The sequence below is a fragment of the Vulpes lagopus genome, chromosome 4 (genome assembly GCF_018345385.1).
Source record: "Vulpes lagopus strain Blue_001 chromosome 4, ASM1834538v1, whole genome shotgun sequence".
Lineage (NCBI taxonomy): Eukaryota > Metazoa > Chordata > Mammalia > Carnivora > Canidae > Vulpes > Vulpes lagopus.
This window is the reverse complement of record NC_054827.1, coordinates 112423641-112445465: the sequence shown is the minus strand read 5'-3', so window position 1 is coordinate 112445465 and position 21825 is coordinate 112423641. Positions and strand designations below refer to the sequence as shown.

The 21825-nt window shown below is 46.6% G+C and overlaps 1 protein-coding gene across 2 annotated transcripts in view; it reads right to left on the bottom strand.

Annotated features, from left to right (window-relative positions):
• ABHD2 (abhydrolase domain containing 2, acylglycerol lipase) overlaps positions 1-21825 on the bottom strand; it is a 102137-nt gene that overhangs the window by 13908 nt on the left and 66404 nt on the right. For both annotated transcript variants that reach the window (XM_041751023.1, XM_041751024.1), the window contains exons 6-7: positions 12321-12504; positions 1520-1612 (exon numbers count right to left, since the gene is read on the bottom strand). In XM_041751023.1, the coding sequence (XP_041606957.1) occupies positions 1520-1612; positions 12321-12504 (277 nt within the window). The remainder of the gene's footprint in view (positions 1-1519; positions 1613-12320; positions 12505-21825) is intronic.

The following is a 21825-nucleotide window of genomic DNA, read 5'->3' as shown; positions in this document are numbered from 1 at the left end:
CTGTAGTAAAACAAATGTTCCCTGGGAGGAGTCCATCCATTCCAGAGGTGGAGAGGCAGAGGACCTGCACTTGGTGTCAGAGGCTTGGCTTCACCCCTTGTGGAACCTCAGCAAACCCCCAGCCCCATAGGAACCTCAGCGAAGCCATGGCTGACTCAGGGCCCAGACGCCATGAGCTGAGTGAAAATAGTTTACATCCAGTCAGCCCAGGGGACCTAAGTCTCCTATCCTTCACCTGCCTGTCACCAGGGCCCAGCAGCTTGGTGGTCTGAAGGGCCCACAAGCACCAGCCTCGCCCAGACTCCATGTAAATCCCGCCAACAGGAAGCCCAATCTGGTGTGCTCAGCTGGGATGGGCAGTACCATATTTTCTTTTAACCATTGAAATAAAGAGAATAAGAAATGGATCATTCAGTCAGATTGTCTTTTCCATGATGACATCAACCCCTCCACCTAAAATTGGGTGGCCCTGAGTGCCCATAACATGCCAGGCTCTCGGGGAAATCAAAATGAGCCCAGGGATACCTGGGTGGCTCAGTGGTTGAGCATCTGCCTTGGCTCAGGTCATGATCCCGGGGTCCTAGGATGGAGTCCTACACTGGGCTTCCCGTGGGAGGCTGTTTCTTCCTCTGCCTATATCTGTGCCTCTTTCTGTCTCTCATGAATAAATCAATAACACCTTTAAAAACAACAACAACAAAATGAACCCAAGCCCTCCTGCACTTTACAGTTTAGTTCAAGACACAGAATTCACCCCGGGGAAGCAACAGAAGAACAACACGGGGGTGAAAGAGTTGGCTTCATGGAGGAGAACTGAGATGGACCTAAAGAACAGGCAGACATGATGGGAAGGGCCTTCTCAGGAAGGCCCTAGTGGTGTGGGAGTGGGAGAGGCTAGAGGGCGCATGAGCCTCCATGTGGCCCAGTCCAGCTAGAGGGAAGGCAGGTGTGTGGGAAGAGGGAGGGATGGCATCCATTATAACAACTGTAACAATAAAATCATCGCTAATTATTTATTGACTTCGGCACGCCACTGGTCTAAGCAGTGGTCAGGGGCTACCCTACCAAAGTATTCTGAGCAGGAGTGAGGCAAGATGAGCATGGGGAATGTACAGAGGTGTGACCGGGGCAGTGTGGACACTACGTGGTGCCCAGTGGTGGGACTCTTGTCATGCAGCTGCTGGTCAGAACCCCACAAGCCAGCAGAGAGTGATTCCTGATTCTTAAGCCAAGAGCAGCCCAAGAAGGAAGGTTCCTACACTATGACAAGCCACCCTGAGGATTGCTCTAATGTGGGAAAGAATCATGGAGATGGGTTTCTTATCTCGGATATAGTGGGAATCACGAGGGCAAGAAAAGGATTCGGTGAATATGGCAGCTTGGGACAAGTTTGTTTCTAAGCAAGTCACAGAGCAGCCAGCAGAGAATCTGCAACACCCCTCCCTGCCTTTATTTTATTTTTTTTGAGAAACAAGAGTTCTGGCTTTTAATGACTCCAAAGTAAGTGTAGGTGTCATACCTGTGTGAGAGGATTATCTTCTTCATGTTGTCTGCCATGAGGAAGTTGTAGAAGCGCCGGCACTGATCCCACTGCATGAAGGTCTCCTGGGCCCTGAAAAAACGGCAGGCCAGAGTGAGAGGCTGTGCCCTGGAGGGATGCACTGGCTCCCGACCCTGGAACATGGGTCTCTGCACATGGCTTCAAACTGTCGCTTAGAGAGATCTTGTGGAGACACCAAACAGCCTTGCTGAACATGCAGTCCCAGTGAGAAAGCCCTGTAGTGGCACAGGCTTTGTGGGGGACAGTCCTAACACCCTCCTCAAGCATGGCAGCCTTCTCTTAGTCACAGAGCTCGCCAGTACTGGCATTTGAACACCTCTATTTGGCTTCCTACCTTGCAGGAAGACTTTCTTGGTTTAATTACAGGTGTATGTAAGGGGAGGTTGGGTATGGAGAGGCACAGTGCAGGGCAGAGCCTAAAAGAATCTCTTTTGTTGTTGTTTGAGAACCAAAGGGAAATCATACCATTTGAGCTCTCTTGATTAGGCTTAGAACATTCAAGGGGCAAGGAAACGGAAGGAAAGGTAGAGTGGCAATCCACTCCTTCTGGACATGGCTGTGGGGGCTGGTTCTGAGGAGCTAGTGTGTGTAGTTAGCACGACCAGGCCTACCTGACATGAGGGTCACTTCCTGACCCCCCAGCAGTGGCACTAGGCAGATAATATCCCTCCCTAGATCAGGAGACCACAATGGACTCAGAGAGGTCAAGGGACTGGCTCTGGGTGACACTAGGACAGTAAGGGGTGGCCTTCTCTGTGCGCCAGCATGGTGGATTTCCTCCCTCCAGCTGGTTTAGCCCTTCCTGCTCTGTGCCCTCTTTCCTGTGTGTAAACCCAAACGCAGCTGCCACAGAGTCCATGCTAACCCCCACCTCGCAGACGTCTGAGTCTCAAGGCGTGCTTCTACCCTGGAAGTGAATCTGGGTGTCAGCATTCTCACACAGAATCCCTTGGTGCCAGATGGCTAAAGAGGGGACTGGGGAATTTTTTTTCCCCTAAAAATCCAGGGGTTTATGAGGCAATTTCCACAAGGCTGCCACACTTCAGTTTTGGAACGGCAAATATTTTCCATAAATTGTGGTTAAAAAAATAAGAGGTAGTGAGAGGTTAAAAGTGAAAAGGGTTTGTGGCTTTAATGGTCTGTGATGTACTCCTGAAAGCCAGGGCTGAGGCTCAAGGGGAAAACCAACACTGCCTTCAAAGGTCAAAAGACCATTCTGTAAATGTATGAGGGGCTTCCCAAATGTTGCAGAAATAGAAAGGATGGGTCAGATCACTGTGCGCAGGACCCCAAGTAAGGCAGGGATCTGGACACTTGCCTCTTGGTCTGAGTGAGGAGGGAGGAGGGAGTCACCCAATCCATGAGCCAAAACCTGTTTCCTCTGCCAGCACCCCTCCCCCCGACCTTGGACCCAGCTGCCCCTTCCTCAGGCAGCCAACTGTCCCAGCTTTCTCTGGCCCTTGGCCATTTCTGCCTTTGCTGACTTCCTAACTGCTTCGGTTAGTATGTCCTGCATATTAGAGGGGATGCAGAGGGAAGGAAGTGGGGGGTGCCGGCCAGACACATAAGACATGAAAGCTGCTCCAGCCCTGCAGAGGATCTTGAGCTAAAAGACAAGAGCCACTCACTGAAAGGCTCCGGGGACCCCCAGGGGCCCAGGGTCAAGGAGGACTGGGATGAGGATGCTGCAACCACCATCTCCCCCAATCTTGCTGGCTGACACAGATTCCTAGCATCTCTGCTTTACCACTCAGCATCCATGGGGGGCTTTCATAACCTTTGGGTATAAATTATGGAACTGAAACAATTTTAGTATATGTGCTGCCGAAGCGAGCACAGGAACTGAAACAATTTTATATTGGCCTAATAAAACCTAATCAAGAGCAATGTATTATAACTACATTCATTCCAAACATTTTTTTAAAGGACTAATTTCTTCAATACCACCACCACCACCACCACCACCAACATATGGAAAGAAATCAGGGCGGGGAATGTAGAGACTCAAACTTACAAGACAGATCAACAAAAGCAATGCTTGGGCATTATGTGGATCCTGATTCAAATAAGCCAACCGTTAAAACACTTCTGTGAGACAATCAAGGAAATCTGACCCCTGGGTAGAAATGGGCTATTAGAGAATCATTCATTTCTTGGTATGATAATGATATTGTGGTTCTATTTTTAAAAAGTCCTTAGAGTTTTTTAGTGTAAACTAATGACATATTTTCAGATGAAATGATATGATGCCTGGGATCTGATTTAAAATAATCCAATTTTGGGGCAGCCCAGATGGCTCAGCAGTTTAGCGCCGCCTTCAACTGGGGCATGATCCTGGAGACCTAGGATCGAATTCCACGTCAGGTTCCCTGCATAGAGCCTACTTCTCCCTCTGCCTGTGTCTCTGCCTCTCACTCTCTGTGTCTCTCATGAATAAATAAATAAACTTTTTAAAAAATAAAATAAAATAAAATAAAATAATCCAATTTCTAGGGGAGTGGAGTGTGCCTGAGGTGTAGAGGGAGCAGAACAGCCATGAACTAAGCATTGCTGAAGTGGGTGATGGGCACCCAGGAGTTCAATATCCTACTCTTTTTTATATGTGCCTAAAATTTTCCATAATAATGAAGGAGGAGGAGGAAGAAAGAGAAAAAAAATAGAAAATCATTTTGAATTATGAGCTACTGAAAATGATTTGCCCCACTGAGGACAGTCAAAGAGTTACAGAGAAGAGTCAGAGTTAGTTTTAACTGCTTAAACCCATGAGACTCCACAACCATTTCCAGGGACAGTAAAGAAGCTGGCAGGTTATATGGAACCATGACCCACAAAGCCCCGCCAAACCTCACTCATGCAGTTCCCACTGAGGCCAAACTCCCATTGTCTTGTTTTTGCAGCGAGAGGAGGCAGGAGACAGGACCAGGCTGGTGTGGCAGATGAGCCTGGGGCCTTTGGGTAGGCGGTTTTACAAGATGAAGGTATGAAGGTCTTACAAGATGTCCAGGCCACCCAGGAGGCAAGACACAGACCTGAATACAGCCCATCTGACCCCACTACAGACTCTAAAGGCCACTTCACCTCGCCAAACCTCAGCTTTCTCATCTGACAAATCAGGGGGTTGAACAAGAGAATCCATTTCACACCCAGATTGTTCTACGGCTGGGGTTTCTAGATGGCTTTAGCACAGGCTGTGCAGAGTCCACCCTGGGGGACCTCAGTGGTGTTTCTGCTGCTTCTCTTAATGGTGGATGTGGGGAAGTGGAGAGCTGGCCGGCTGGTGGTGTTAGGAAGGAGTCTGGATTCTGGCCTCAGCTGAGGAGACCTGGGGTACAGGCTCCTGGGAGAGATGCCTCGTGTGTCTCCTAAGGATGGGGCAAATGTCTGCCTGGAAACCAGAGGAGTCCGGCAGGAGGTTTAAAGGGAATGGTGGTGATGTGGGGGGAAAGAACACTCAGCTGAAACCCTGATGACATGGTGGACTGCCAGCAAATGGGAAAGGCAAGGGGAGGAGAAACCATCATGGTTCCTGATGGTGGCAGGCCACTGGGCAGAGCATGCACACGGTGAATGTCACTCAAGAGAGGATACAAGATCTCGCAGCCGTCAGCAGGACATGCAAAGATGGGACCAGGACTGGAAGAAACTGGTCTTCCTGTGGAGGACCCCGGGTGGCTACTCAAAATGAGGGAAACTTCTAGAAAGAAAAGCAGAGAAGTCCTCTCTGGCAAGAAAACACCTTTGTTGAGCTCAAAGTCTGAGGTAAAAAAAAAAACATGCAGAGAACATTTGGATGAGACCTGGCTGATTCAATGGAAGAAACGAATTTTAAGTCGCTTGAGGCATGCCACAAAATGGGCACCAAAGTCAGGGGACTCTGGCTCTCTGGACACTGAATGAGTCTCTTCACTTGCCCAAAGAGCAGAACCTCCATGTTCCTGACTTGTCTCTAGACATCTACATCCTCCAGAAGAGAGAGGAGACAGCAGGAAGTGCTCCCTGGGCTGAGCCACTGAGAGGGTCTGGCTGAGGACACAGGAGAGACATGTGGAACCCAGGAGAACCCAGCCAGGTCATAATTACAGGCAGGGGACGGCTTTGAATTCTCCAGGAAGGCCGGTTTCATCTACTTCAGGAAGGCTCAGGATGACTCTGAGAAGGCTGATGCCTCCTGAGAATTGCAAGGACCTCAGAAAGTGATTCTGTCATTGAGGATGCAAATGAGGGGAAGAGAGTATCCCCCAAACCAGCAGGGGAAATATACGGACTTTTATTTTTAATGTTTTAATTTTAATTTTTTAAAAAGATTTTATTTATTTATTCATGAGAGGCGCGCGCGCGCGCACACACACACACACACACACACACACAGAGAGAGAGAGAGAGAGAGAGAGAGAGAGAGAGAGAGAGAGAGGCAGAGACAGGCAGAGGAAGAAGCAGGCTCCATGCACGGAGCCTGATGTGGGACTCAATCCCGGGACTCCAGGACCACACCCTGGAGTGGTCCAGGGCCTGGGCTGAAGGCAGGCGCCCAACCGTTGAGCCACCCAGGGATCCCCCTATATATGGACTTTTAAAGAACACTATCCCTCCATCTGTCTACCTATCTATTATCAAAACAAATAAATGCCTTTATGTCTGATCAATGTAACATTAAATAATAAGATACTATCTTTACTGGTTTCCCAGCTACCTGGTGAGCGATTTCCTTTGGAATACTTACAAGAGTTTTAAACAAGAGTTGTGGAAGGAGATGGATTTTTTTTAATTTTAAAGATTTATTTGAAAGAGAGAGAGAGAAAGAGAGAGCATGAGCAGAGGGAGGGGCAGAGGGAGAAGGAGCATCTCAAGCAGACTCCTCGGTGAGCATGGAGCCCCACGCCAGGCTTGATCTCACAACCCTGAGATCAGGACCTGAGCTGAAACCAAAAGCTGGACATTTAACTGTTGGAGCCACTCAGGTGCCCCAGGATATGGATTTTTAAATCACACAGAAGAGGGTCCAAACGAAATGGGCACCTACAGTCATATGCAGGGCAACCTACTAGGGTAAGGAAGAGCTGAGCTGACTGCTTTATGCCGCTGGAGGGCTTCTCAGAGAAAGCTCAACTTCCCAACTCCTTCTTTGCACAATGAGTGGACCAAGCATTGACTAAAAGGAACTGAAGTCAGAAGAGAATGAGCTGGGGAAAGAGGGCACCTAACACCCAAATCTCCTGACTCACATAAATAAGATCTCAGAGTGCTGAGAGGCTGTGACAGTGATCAAAGTGCTTTTCTGGGGTCTTCGAGAAGACAGTGGGAGAAAGGTTCTGTGAGACTGGGAGCCCGTGACTCTGACAGGCCAGAAAGGGACAAGAAGACAGGTGTGCTGCAAATTAAGGCAGGTGATGAATTTACAGGGTGTGGATGTAGGCAATATTAAAACACACCTTAAAAGTAACATGCTAATGAAACTGCAAAATCACAGCACCAGAATGCTACCACACCAATGTAAGAAAATTGTTCTTATTTGGGGAGGGGAGTTTCTCTTCCAGACTTTGCCCGTCTTTAATCTTTAAAAAAAATTTTTTTTTCAAAGATAAGTATTTTATTTATTTATTTATTTTTAAGATTTATTTATGATAGAGAGAGAGAGGCAGAGACACAGGCAGAGGGAGAAGCAGGCTCCATGCCAGGAGCCTGATGTGGGACTCGATCCCAGGACTCCAGGATTGCACCCTGGGCCGAAGGCAGGCGCCAAACCGCTGAGCCACCCAGGGATCCCCCTTTTTAAAATTTTTAATCATGTTGGTAAAAAACTCATAAGATTTACCTTAACCATTTTTAAGTATACAGTTCAGTAGTGTTTAGTCTATTCACACTGTTGTGTAATAAATAGATCCCCAGAACTTTTCTATCGTGCGAATATGAAAGTCTATACTCATTGAAGTAGGACTGCCCATTTCCCCTATCCTACTACCATAATTTTACATAGTTGCCTTCTTCACTACGTTTTTCCCCCTCATTTTATTATTTTATTATCATTATTTTTAAGTAGGTTCCGTGCCTAGCGTGGAGCCCAACACGGGGCTTGAACTCGCAACCCTGAGATTGAGACCTGAGCTGAGCTCAAGAGTCAGACACCTAACCAACTGAACCACCCAGGCCCCGCCCCCACTACTTTTAATATATATATTCTGTAATGTTATAGATTTTCTTGATTTTTTAAAAAAATAGAATCTTCCTTGTTTGCCACTGTAATTTGTAGGTCATAATTTACAATTCTCTCTCATGCTGGACAGGTGTTGGTTACCTCTAGCTTGGCCCTACAAGAGTCATACTGTAGTGGCGGCAAAGCCAAGACCACCCTTGAACAGTGTGGCTTCTGGGAGGAGGGATGGTGGAGCCTCTGGACTTGAGAGAACCAGGTGAAAGGGCTCTAGGCTGGCCGCTGGCTCCGGGGCAGGGCTGATCTGCGGAGAGGTCAGCTTGAGAGTGCAGGCAAAAGAAAACCATCTCTGCACCCCTCTATGAACTGGGGAGTGGGCCCAGAGTCCTTCATTCCAGCCTTGCTAGGCTTTGCAGGGAGGATGGGGCATGAAGCTCAGACAAAGGTAGGGATGGCCACCCACTAACTGCTCTCTGCCTGGTCAGAATGTTTTCCCTTAGGATGTACTTTTATAGGAATGTGATTACTAAGTGAAAGGGGATGTCCCCCTCATTTTTCTGATAGAAAAAAATTAGCAATAAAAAGGAAACAGAAATCCCCAAGATACTAAGGGCAAGCCATTTGGTCAGCTTCACAACCCACTGGTGGAGAAGCCAAGCTGTTTCCTAGGTTGGAGTTCTGCCCACAGAGTTTTGTCTAAACTCAGCAGATTTTCCCCTTTTGCTTGGCTCTGATACAAAACTACTGATCGTTAAAACTGTCATACAGCTCTTGCACTATAAACACAGACTTGATGAAGGGACAACTCTATAGAAGGACTTTATGAGTGACAGCCCTCGTTCTTGCCATAAATGCATCCACAGCCTGGAGGTTGCCCATTCAAAGCAAAAGAGAGAATACATACACCATTTGCCAGAAAGTGGTGCTTACACACCCATTCAGCTAGGGGCAGGACTACACTTAGGGAGATCTGCTAACTCTCTATTGTTCTCCAAGGGGCCCCTGACCCTCGCCTGGGCCCTGTACCACTGTCCTCTCTACCCTCACCTGCTGCCCAAATCCCTCTCCAATGGCCTTCACTTGACTTAGGATTTCCTTGCACCATATGCCTAGTGGTAATATTTTATTTTAAGATAGATAGATAGATAGATAGATAGATAGATAGATAGATAGATAGATGATAGCTGATAGATTGATTGATTGAGTGATTGATTGAGAGATTGAGGGGGAGGGGCAGAAGGAAAGGGAGAGAGAGAGAATTCCAAGCAGACTCCAGGCTGAGTGCATAGCCCAGTGTGGGGTGTGACCCCATGACCCTGAGCTCATGACCTGAAATCAAACATCAGACATTCAACCAACTGAGCCACCCAGATGCCCCACCTGGCATGGTGTGTAATCTATTAGTGATATTTACTTGTTGGTTTGCTGCTTTGCAAACATCATAAGTGCTGTGATGTCCTCATACACAGACTATGTCTCATACCCAAACTGCAATGAAATACTGGTATTTTGATCATAGTACGATTGGCAGATCTGCAATGCAAGATTGTTGAGGGCTTCCTTAGGAATGAAGAATTGATTTTACCTGAAACCAGTCCAGAAAAGCTTCCCTTCCCTTTTCTTTAGGCCCCATGAGGGGCCTGTCTTGTTTGGAGGCTGTGTCCTCATTACCTAGAAGGGTGTCTAGCTGAATGAACCAAATGAATCAAGGGATGAATTAACCTGCAGGTAACCTGCTGGTACCACTTCTTTTCCCTCTCACACTCCTGGCTGGTCACTACTCATTGGATGAATTTATAATCACGAGTCTTCATAAGTAAACTTCAAATGATTAATTCCACCAGAATTAGACTGAGTCTGATCATACACATTTCCAGGACTAGTTAGTAGCTCTCTGTGTGGAGGGAATGATGCTAAGTTCATAAGCAGCAGGTACCTTTCGGGTACCCGTGCACCCCTTTGAGCGGTTCAGCACAGCATAAATGTGAGCTTCTCTAGCAGCGGCTAGGCTTTGCTAACTACGGCAAGCGGGTGCTGGCTTCTGGGCCTTGGGTGGGCTCTGGCTAGAGGGATGGTGCGCTATCAGGGTGAGAAGCCAGCAGGAGGGGATGGGTCACTGACAAGCGGTTCTCAGGACTCAACTAGGGGAGATTTACCGGTGGAATGGACTCCTGTGTGGCCCCTGCAGAGGCAGCCGGGCCCTCCCTGCTCCACCTCGGCGTAAAGGAAACATGGCTGCCATCGTCCCAGTGCTGAGAAGGCTCATTGCCCTCAAGCCTTGGCAGAAACAAAAGGTGACACTTGTTTAAAGTAAGGCACTGTCCTTCGGTGAGTAGATCTCATTAGGATGTTGAGGGCATCCAAGCCCCAGGCAGCACCTGCACACACAGGGTGATGGGGTCTCCTTGACCAGGCACCACTTCGGTATGTGGGACCACAGGATCTGAGCCCTGGCATTATCCTCTGTGCTCCATGGGATAAAGCTGCCTCTTTCTCTCCTCAGTGGACGGGGTTGATGTGACAGTACGTGATTAAAGTCTGAAGAGCTCTGAGGTCACAAAGAGGGGTGGTATTCACAGTGCCTCACAGATTCTAGAGTCCCTGTTTCCTAAGTTTGCACAGATTTCCTGCAAACACCTTCATTCACCCAATGCAAGGATCACCTGCTTTTGCCAACAGCAGGTGGCGCTCACGCAGCAAAATGAAATGCAGATGCTGTCACTTAAGATTTTGTGCTTTGGGGGGAAGAAAATGAAAACAAACTTGTCCTGCATCCTCCTACTTATCAAATGCTGTGCTCTCTGAACACAAAGTGTGTGCTCACAGTAATTTTTCAGGTCATAGCAGGCTTGTTGAAAACTGTACCATTTGTCAGGTGAGAGCAGGCAGGTAGGTAGGCCCTTTCCTATCCCAGTGACTAGGCAGGATGGGACTTCGGTTAACTCCAGCTCCATAATGGCTATGAATTGGGAATTGGGTATTTCTAGGCAAGCCAAAATAAAGGGATGTGTCCTTTCATCTGGCTCTCCAGAGCACAGAGGAGGACTGAAGGGGAGGGGCCCACTCAGGTCCCTAGGCCCAATGACTGCTAAATGTGGCTATGTATCATTAGTTACTTGTGAAATGTGTCCAAATCCAGAGTCCTGGCTCTATACCCCAGATCCTTGAGTCCAAATCAACAAGACTGGGGCCCAAGAAACTGAATTTATTTCTATGATCCCCCAAGTGACTCTTAAGTGAAACAGCAATTCACCGGACTGGTCTCTATGACCCAGTGGCCTAACCTACACTTCTTGACTCACAGTGACTGACAGTAATTACCAGTCCCGGACCATACACGCCTGTCTTGCATACATGTGTATGCCTCTGTCCCTCACAATGGTGCTGTGAGGTAGGTACTATGTAGTATTACTGCTGTCCCCATTGTGCAGGTGAGGAAAATGAGAACCCAGGCCTCGGCCCTAGAACTCAGGAATGGTTCCTTCGGGGATGTGTTTCAAGTCTTCTTTTGGGCACGTTTAAATCCTCCTTTTGGGCCAACTTTATGCCTCGTGGGCAGAGCCTGAATTCTGGGCCTGCATTTGCCCTTTGGATATGCTGGCTTCAAATTCCAGTAATACATATTTGGAAATAACAGGCAGCCTCTATCCCTCAGAAAATGCTGCAAAAGGTTGAAACTATACTATGAGAGATAGAGGCAAGGCCAAAAGGCAGGAATCATTTATTAACTATAAGGACTGTTGGGCATTAGGTTGGATCAATAAGGGAGACTTTTTAAAACTTTCTTGTGCAATTCTGGATTTCTTCAAGAGATCTTTAATAACTGGTCACATTCATTTGAAATACAAAAGACATTGTGAAGAGGGAGTAAGGGAAAAATGTGAATGCATTTCAAGAGTCTGGAGAAGGTAGTATGTGAATGAGTGTGTGTGTGTGTGTGTGTGTGTGTGTGTGTGGGTCCGTGCACACACGCACATGTGTGGTGACCCTCAAGAGATCTGGGATGAAACATCTCCAGGGGAGTCAGAGCAGATGAAAATGCCCTCCTAAGGGCTCATCCTGCAGGGCTCTGTTGGCAGGACACTAGGGGCAAGATAAACCTTTACCAGCCAGGTCGTTTCCCTTGTGGTGATGTCTAGGATGTCGATAGGAGATGGACACTGTGAGGGCACAGATTACGTGGTTTCTACAGATCCCTTCCCCATGCCATCTGAGGGTCAACTCTCTGGTAGGCAGGAGGGATCTGGGATCATAAGGCCGAGGTCTCAGATTCTGGCTTGCCAGTCTCTTGTGTTCTTCCAATAAACTCTCGGTTCTACAAAACTCTTAGAGCATTAACAGACTAAGTCACCTCACAGAGACTCTGTAGGGAAACCACAGCTATTAAGGGGAAAGCCCTTATTCAGTTATAGAGCTGATCCCCAAATACAGCTGTAGATCGGGCTTAAGGAGTCTGGTAAGACAACTCCAGTGTATGATATGAAAGCAAAACCCACATGCTTCTGCTCAGTCTGGTCTTCACAGATATGTACTGGTGTCCTGGGGCATCTCCACACACAAGTGCTGACCAAGGGAGGGGACAGGTGGGAGCGTGCAGTGGACATCACTCACCTCAGTGCACTGTACCCCTGGCACACGCTGACACAGCACAGGACCTTATCTTGGTTTGCCTGAGTCTCTCCCAAGTATTTACACACGATGTTACCACCTAGGCTGAAGCCCACGACGACCAGCTGGGTCTGGGGATATGTCTTCTTGATGTAGTTTACCATTGCTCCAAACTCCCAGGTGCAGCCTGTGGGCAGAGAGGTGAGGCCAATCACTGTGGGTGCAACAAAATGAGCTGCAGAGAGCTGGAAGGTTCCTGACTGAGCGCCAAGATGCTGACAGACAGGTGTGTGTGTGTGTGTGTGTGTGTGTGTGTGTGTGTGTAGGAGAGAGAGAGAGAGAGAGAGAGAGAGAGAGAGAGAGAGAGAAAGGGGCATATATTCACACACTTTGGCGACCTGGAGAAAAGTTTCCAGATGTTCTCAGGACAAGAGGAGAACCAGCCTTTAGTGGTGCCCATGATGCCACTCATCATGGGCAGATGTGCAATGCTCCCTTAAGGGGGCTTGTGGAAAAGCCTGTCTAGCAGCTCATGGAAATTGAAATAGATATTCAGAGTGTGTGCGAGCATGTCTGTTCACAAAAGCAACAGCAAGACCCTTTGGGATTAGCTTCTTTGGCTGCAAAACAGGATGCTATACCCCTGTGTATGATGACTCATGGTGTTAAGAAAAGTACCAAGTGAATGTTATTTACAGGATCTTGTCAGCGTGGGGGAAGGAAGGAAGGACAAACTTCAGTCTGGAGGGACGGCCAGGACTCTCTACGGGATTAGAATATTAAGCTCTTGATGATGTAAGGACAGAGTGCCAAGAGAGGCAGGCTCACTGAGAAGCACACAGAGGAGACCCCTGCGTGGAGAGGGCCTGGTTTGTCCAAGAGAGATGATCTCAGTTGGTCCCACGCGGAAGCCCGCAAAGCCATGTTCTGTTCTCCGTGGCTTTGCTAAGAGGAGGAGGTTAGCACCGCGCATGGGTGAAGGGGTCTGTCACACCCTTCCTAGACCTAACCCCAGGCTCCTCAGGAGGCCAACTTAAAATAAAGCCCAACAGGGAAAGTCAGGGACATTGGCAAGACACATGCCCGTGACAGGCCAGCATGAGGAGACTCTGGATTTACAGTTCAAACAGGCCGCTGACCTAGGCAGCGGTTCAGAGGTTTTGCCATGCCTCGCGGGGGTTGACCAGCTGCTTCTCACACCTGGCAAGGCACGGGAGATGCTGCCTTTGAAGCCTGGGGCAAGCGCCTTGTATAGCTTCCTTTCATAGAGGGATGCGGCCCCCGCCAGACCAGCACAACCCCAGGCAGAGGGGTTCTCAGGCTACAGGGGGTATAGGATCACTTGGAGGGGCTGTGAGACAGGGGCAGCCCTGGGCCTCACCCCCAGACCAGCTGTCTGGAGACTCAGTAAGAGGGGGGCCAGGCCCAGGAACCTGCATTAACATTTTTTTTGAATAGGTAAAACTTGCATATGGCACAAAATTCAAAAAATATTAGAGATGTAGTAACAGGTAATTTCTTATATTCTTTTAAAAAATGTCAATGGTAGCATACAGATTATTTAATACCTTGTTTTCTTTGTTTTTCTTATTTTAACAGTATGTCTTGGAAACCATTATGTAATAATACACAGAAATCTGCCTTATTCTTTTTTTTTTTAAGTCATATCTACCCCCAATGGGAGCTCGAACTCACAACTCCCAGATCAAGAGTCCTACTCCAACCAACTGAGTCAGCCAGGTACCCCCACTCTATTCTTTATTTTTATTTTTATTTGATGAGGCATAATGTAATAGGAAGTGCATGATGAGTTTATACATGCTTACACCCATATAAACATTGCCCAAACCATTTAAACTATTGTTTAAATTATTTTAAACAAGTAATTATAGCTTAAGACTTGAAAAGGCCAATCTAGGCTTCTAGATTTTTCTCCCAAAGCAGTGTTCTTCGATCCAACTGCATCGATCTGACAGCACATTAAATCACCTGGGGATCTTGAAAAACAGTAACACTAATGCCTAGGCTGTCCACAGGCGGTCCTCCCAGGCCTGGGAGGTCCTTTACAGGATCTCCAGGTGCCTCCAAAGTACAATCAGGGCCCAGGACCACTCATGTGAGGAGAAAGGACCTCTCCAGCTCTGGCAAATACAGGAAAGTGGTTTCTGAAGCATACTCTTGCTCTGTCTCTGGGCCATCCCTTTACAGACTTCCTGTCCCCTTCAGTAAGCAGCCTTCACATGTGGAGGCGCTGCTCTACCTTTTGGAAGCTTCCAAAGTGGGTTGTTGGCCTAGTAGCAGCTTTCCGAATATATCCTCAAAGCCAGGTTTCACTGGGTGTTATTCTGTATGTTGGTAAATTGAACACCAATAAAAAATTAATTTATTAAAAAAAAAAAAGCCAGGTTTCTACAGCAGGGGTGAGTCCCCCCTCTACACCACCAGGCACCTTTTCCAGGTCCACCAAATGCCCAATCTTTAAAGCCTTGAATACAGACAGGTGCTTTCTGGTACTCTTTCTTGTAAAGAGTGAACCAGAAAAGTAGCATCAAGGTTAGATCACTGTATGTTTTAAGCACTAGCAGTGGTCAGTGGTTCTCAAAGTATGGTCCCTGGGCCTGCTGCATCAGCACTGCAGAGCTGTTCAAATGCATGTTCTCATGTTGCACCCCATCTCCTGAATCAGGAACTCTAAGGCTGGGGCCTAAGCAAAGGGTTCAAACACAGATTGCTGGGCCCTACCTCCAGAATTTCTGATTCAGGAGATCTGGTCTGGGTGGGCTAACAATTTGCCTTTCTAATAGGTTCCCAGGCAATGATGTTGTTGCTGGTACAGGGACCACACTTTGAGAACCATTGTCCTAGTTGACAAAAAAAGTGGAGGATATCTTTGATTTTGTTTCTTTTGTCTTTCAAATAGGCAGTTCAAAGAGTTGCTTCATGTCACTCAGACTTAAATGCAAGTTTAAAAGATGATTAGGAATCATTTTCCATTGCCCTTGCTAGAAAAAGGTCACCAATGCCCCAGATCAGAAGGGGGTGTGGGTATTTGGCCCACTGGCCTGTCCACTGATGTAGGGAGTGTACGCTGGCACAGCCTTCAGAAGGCAACGTGGTAGCATCTATTAGTGCTGGTCTAAGTACAAATGGCCTAGCAATTCCACTTCTGGGGGCTTTATACTGTAGGTGTGCAAAGAGGTATGCACGTAAGTGCAAAGATATGTGAGCAAGAATGTTCACTGCAGCATTGCTGGTCACAGTAAAGGAGTAGAAATTCCCATCAGCAGAAGCCCAGTGAAGTCGCTATGAAAAACAATGAAGTTGAGACCAACCTGCTGACATGGAGTGCCTCTGACCACCTCATGGATCAGGGTGGGAGACGCCACATCTCCAGTGTGCGCCTGGGCTTGAAAGGGCTTATAGCACAATCTATCTGACTGAATATTCACTGAAAAGCCACAGCAGATACCGACTTCCTGGAGAGGAGAATTGGGGACTGAGGGTGAGAGGGAGACACAGCTTGATTCATGGTATATAGACTTTTGCACCGCTGGAATAGTTTTACTATGTACATACACTAGTTTTTCTTTTTAAAAGATTTTATTTATTTATTCATGAGATACACACAGAGAAAGAGAGAGAGAGAGAGAGAGAGAGGCAGAGACACAGGCAGAGGGAGAAGCAGGCTCCCTGCAAGGGGCCTGATGCGGGACTCAATCCCAGAACCCCGGGATCAGGACCTGAGTCAAAGGCAGACGCTCAACTGCTGAGCCACCCAGGTGCCCCTGTTTTTCAACAAAAATCCAGCTAGTTAAAAAAAACAATGAAAATAAAGAATAAAAAACAATATGTTTAAATCCCTTTAGACCAGTTTAACCTAGGTTTTAGACACTCAGCACATCCCTCACACTGGAGTGGAGGTTTGTGCTGCTTGCAATGGGAACATCATTTGCCTGCATAAGAAATGGGACTTATTTTAAATTGTTACTAAAATCTTTACTTTTCCACCATTTTCTTGGGGTTCTACCTAATTTCGTTTATCCCTTGACTATCTACAACCCTATGTTTTATTCTAATATGAAGGAACCTCTATTAGGTGGTATACTCTTTATGGCAAAGATGCTCCTGGTCTTGTTTCTCACTGTATCCGTGGGGCCAGCCACTGGGTGGCCACTCAGTCAGTATGACCTAAATGAATGGATGAAAGCCAGCATGCACTGTGCCCCAGGCCCTGTCCTGGGAACACCAACACAGCAGAGGAAGTAGATCCGAAGGGATGAAGTGACTTGCCTGACCTCACAAAGTGAGCCAACGGGAGCGCTGGACTTTGGACCTACATCTAACCCCAAATCCCAAGTCCTTTGCCTCATAGCACAAACCCACACAAGTAACAGTACTGCAGGGATTTATTTTTTCATTATTAAAAGTCTTTGTTTTTTCTTCATCTGATTCCTTTTAGACTTGTCTTTTTTTAATAGTATTTTTAAAAGTTTTTTTAAAAAGTTTTACTTATTTATGCAATTTTTACACCCAATGTGGGGCTCGAACTCACGACCCCGAGATCAAGAGTCACATGCTCCACTGACTGAGCCAGCCAGGCACCCCAGGACCTGTCTATCTTTATTTGGCTTTGAGACTATTTGAGACCTAGAGCAGATGTTCAGATGTCACTGTGACAGTTACAAAACTCAGATTTGCTACACTACCAAGCAGCAATTATAGCTAATCGCATAGGCACCTGGGGAGCCTCAATTTAATTAAATCCAAATACACCTGATCTGGATAAAGAGCCAGCCCTGCCTACTGCTGGACAAGCTGTTGGTTGTTGTGTGAAGAGCTGCCATCTCTCCCAGGCAAGGGCACAGTGTTCTCAGCTCTAGGATATGTCTTCTACTAGGTGCTGGGTCCTTCTGGGATTTCCACCTGATGACAGTTTACCAAATGCCCTCAAGTGACTGAGAGCTGCTCCCTGAACTGTTCTACTAAAAGCTACAGGGACCTGTTCTTTCATACTAGAAGGATTTTAATGAGGCTCTGTGTGTTTAATCCTTATGGGATTAGCACCAGTAATAAGATTTGGGTATCTAATCTTGCTGCAGCTTTTAAAGGCAAGATGAAACATAAGACACTAGCCTGGCTTTGGAGAGGTGAATACCACAGGGCCATCTTGGAAAGAGAACCTGCTGAGAACAGGAAAGAGCTTTTCTTCAACCTCACACCCCTAAAGAAAGACAAGGCTAAGGCTACCCGAAAACTACTTTCACAAAAGCCATTTCCAAGAGGCACTAACGTGACTAAGTAGGCTCAAATATGGGGATGCAGAAACTTGGTGCTCCTTTTGGATGGAGACTGAGTCATCTCCACATTCCCCATGCCAGGCCTGGGCTAGAACGTGGTGGGTGTGCCACACGTTAGCTGTGTAAAGAGGTTTGAATCATGTAGCACGAAAGCACACACCACTGGCCAGCGTGACTGTGATGACTGTATTGGAGACAGGAAAGGCGTACCTAAATATCTTTCCCCCTGAGAGTAATCCAAGAGAATGATCTGGACAGGCTAACAACATGGCTCCTAGCAGGCATCTGGGGGCCAGCAGCCCCTGTCATTTCTCAGAGCTGTGATAGCCACTGCACAGCTATGTCACTCAAGAGGAAAACAGCTACAGAAATAAAATGAGAGCCCCCTTTGTGCAGCAGATGAGCTGGTCTTGTCCTTATCTCTGAAACAGATTTTCACAAAGGAAAGCTTTTAGCTTTGTTTGCCCAGGTACCAAATACCTAAACCTGCCTTCTTTGGGCTGAAAGGTAAGCATCCAGGTCTGATCCCAGAAGCCAGAACCTGTCATTGCTTCTCCACAATTCTACTCTGGATATTTACTGCCCCCATCACATTCCCTAATGCTGGCCGCTTGGCACCATCTTGATACGCAGTGACTCCCAGCATGTGATCTCACCAGATGGTTTACCAAGATGCTTGAGCTTCTGCAAATTCACCACCTTCACAGTCATGTTCTCTCTCTCTCCACCCATCTCCTCCTTCCTCCTATCTTCCCACCGTGTCCTCCTGCCATTGTAACACTCAACTGTTGTAGAGGCCATGCGACTCGTGGTTGTCAATCTGGAATCATGAATACAATTCAAAATTGAGTCTGCATCAATCAAAATGCTATGAGAATCTTATAGAAACATCTATGCTCATGACCTAACCAAAGATCTTCAGGTAGATTGAGCAGTAAAAACAAAACAGAAGTTCCTTAAAAATCACTGTTTGTACCCCCTTATGGCAAAATGTCTTGGATCCTGGGTGATCTCTACAGCATGCCAACCAGGGTGGTCTTACATTCTAGTCTGCCTGGGAGATTCCTGGAGTTTGTCATTCTGATGCAGTCATTACTAAGGGCCTCTTTCACACTCAAAAGTAATCCTGTTGGGATGCTAAATTATGGGGTCCCCCCAGGTACAGGCTCTCCCACCCTTCTAAGACTGAAATGCCACCTTCTAAGCAAGGCAAGGCAAAGTTTTCTGGCTTTCCCTTGTGGTTCCAAAAGATAGTTTAAAAAACAAAAATTTCCAGTATTAAACCCAGTTGGACATTAGAGAACTTCTCTATGCAACAGAAGACAGTGCTGGGATCCCAGACACCTCCTCTCTGATGCCAGATATTCAAATGTTTTGAAAGAAGGGAAGGGCCCACTTCTGTGTGTAAATTCACAAGGGAGGCAATTTAAATCTTTTGGGACAGCATTCAATGCCACAATACCCCCAGCTCGTTGTTTGGTCAGAGATGACTACCAAGTTCTCAGGAGGCCTGTGATCCTAAGGACTTGGTCACCTTGTGGGGGCCAATTCCAGGCTGTTTTTATTCCTTTCATCTGATATAGAACTGACTTTAAAAATCTTCAATTTTCTCTCTTATAGTCAAGATCAGACTCATGGTCTTTGTCACTTGGCTCAATTTCAAGAAAAACAGAGGTCAGAACAACCACAGCTGGGTGATTCTGGTTTTTAGTTCTTTCCTTGGGTGATGGACTTGATGCCACTGTACTTTGCTCTGAACATGAATCCTGGAAGATTGGGAGAAGGCATTGAGCCAAAGACACAAAGATGAAACAAAATGCTTCCTTAATTTACTGGTCTCCTGCGTCACCACTTGACAAAACTACTTATATTCCAAACAGTGTCTGCATTAAAAAAATCAATTCAGTCAATAAAGAGGAAGCCATCATGTCCACTGCTATAGTGATTCAATTAAAGATTAGGCTTTTTAGAATAAACACACTTCAAAAAAAAATCTTCAAGACTTCTATATCTTCTATCATTTTTAAGTGTTATTTATTGACTCCTCCATGACAAGGTTGGGTACTTGGTCTGATCCAGTACAGTACCCAAGCTCAATAAGAAATTTAAAAGACTTACACATTTCACTCTTGTGGGTTCCACTTGTCATCCTAAGAGTTTCACATTTTATTTATGGTCAGATCAGTTAATGTCATTCAATTTAATTTAATTCATTTAATCTGTCACAAAAGAAATATTTAATATTTTCTAGCTTAAAAAATATATGAACTATAGAGGCACTTCAATTGGTTAAATGTCTGACTCTTAATTTTGGCTTAGGTCATGATCTCAGGGTCATGAGATGGAGCCCAGCCTTGGGCTTTGTGCTAGGCGTGGAACCTATTTAAGATTCTCTCTCTCTCCCTCTTCTTCTGTTCCGTAACCCCTACCCCTCACTACTGCTTGCACTCTCTCTCTCTCAAAAAAAAAAAAAAAAAAGAATTACACTGTAGCAAGTGGAGAGGAATTTTTTTTAAGAATGAAAAGAATTTTTAGAAGGCTAAAATACAGCAAAAAGTGCAGGTACTACAATAAAAATGACTTGCCCACAGTGACTGTGAGAGCTGACTGCGCCCTCAGAAGCCAGCAGTATTGAGCTGGAGGTATGTGACCCCAGCCCTGGGGCCCAGCGCACTGCGCAGGGCCAGTTCTGCAGGCCGTGAAGTCAGAAAGAACAGACTGTATCCTTCGAGGTCACCACCAGGGCCAGGCTGTCTCTGTACAGTCATAACTTATAGCACACTCAAGACAGGATTCTCTGCTTAGCAAGCACAGCTTCTCAATGAATCCTTGCAAAAGTTCACATGCAGTTAACTGCATGAGGCTGAGGCGGAGGTGAGATCATTTGGCTGCTCAAGTCACCTTTCACCTGTTCTCCCTAGGTTGGTTCTCAGAAAACAAGAGAGGAAAACGTAAAGACAAAAGTCACTGCCATTTACTGCCAATTGCTGGACTCCATGCTACACACTTTTGTTTATATTAATACTAACTTTCTCGACAACATTGGTGAACTAGGTGTTCAAACCCCCATCTGTTGGACTCGAAAACCTAGGCTCTTTCCTTATGCAGGCATTTCCTGAGCATCTCTCTCTAAGTGACATACCACCTGTAGGAGATGAACGTGAAAAATCACATACAAAATTGAAAACCAAGATCTGGTCACTGTCCTTGAAAAAGACAATGTCTGGTCAACGTTCTTTTTAGACAGACTCAGCCAAGAAGCTCAGACTGATTCTGACTGTGCCAGGGGGAGCAACTCCTTACTGGCCTGGTAGCTTCAGGATGGCAGGCACTCTGCACACTTCCTGTTTTCCCCACATGGGGGGTGCTGGCCCCACAAATGTCTCTGGGATGCTCCATGAACAAAAGAGCACCAGACCCATTGTTGTGGCTCTGAGAAGCTCCTGGATGCACTTTTGCCTTAAACCTAAAATGTGTCTGGGTGGGAACAATCTCCTTGCTTGTGAAATGTATGGGCAGGATGCAGTCTCTCACACAGAGAAGGGATGTAGGCCATTGTTCAAAAGCATGAGCTTCAGGGATAGACTGTCTGGGTTGGAAATCTGGACCACTCACTCATCAGCCTTGTGGAGCAAATTATGCAACCTCACTGGGCCTCAGGTTCCTGGTCTGTTGAAGGGAGGATGTCTCATTTAATACATCCTATCAAGTACTCAGCACAGTGTCTGCCACACAACAAATACTATGTAAGTGATACTATTAATGTAAACAGTAATAATGATCACCGCCACTACAGTGGGGGAAAAGTCTTTTTTTTTATGCTTAGCCATCTCCCTGCTCCTGTGTAGTCCTCAGGAACAATATCCTGCATAGGAAGCATGCACCACCACAGAGCTGGTGCTAATTGGGGTTGAGAACCATACGATCTGAATGCTGGTTCTGTCACGTACTAGTTGGGTGACCCCAGGCAAGCCTGTGGCGTGAGGACACTAGCACCTACCTCTGGATGTCAGTGAGGATCGGGCTAAGTAGTGTATGCATATGCTTGGTGCGCCCTGGCATTCGTCAGTGTGAAATAAATGGGAACTGCTGTCATGCAGGATTTTCCTTAATGACTTCATCCTTCAAAGGCAGCATGAAGGACTCTTAAGTCACAAGAATGCGTAAGTATCCATTTAGGAAATTCTTCTGTTTGAGAGAGATCTGTTTTT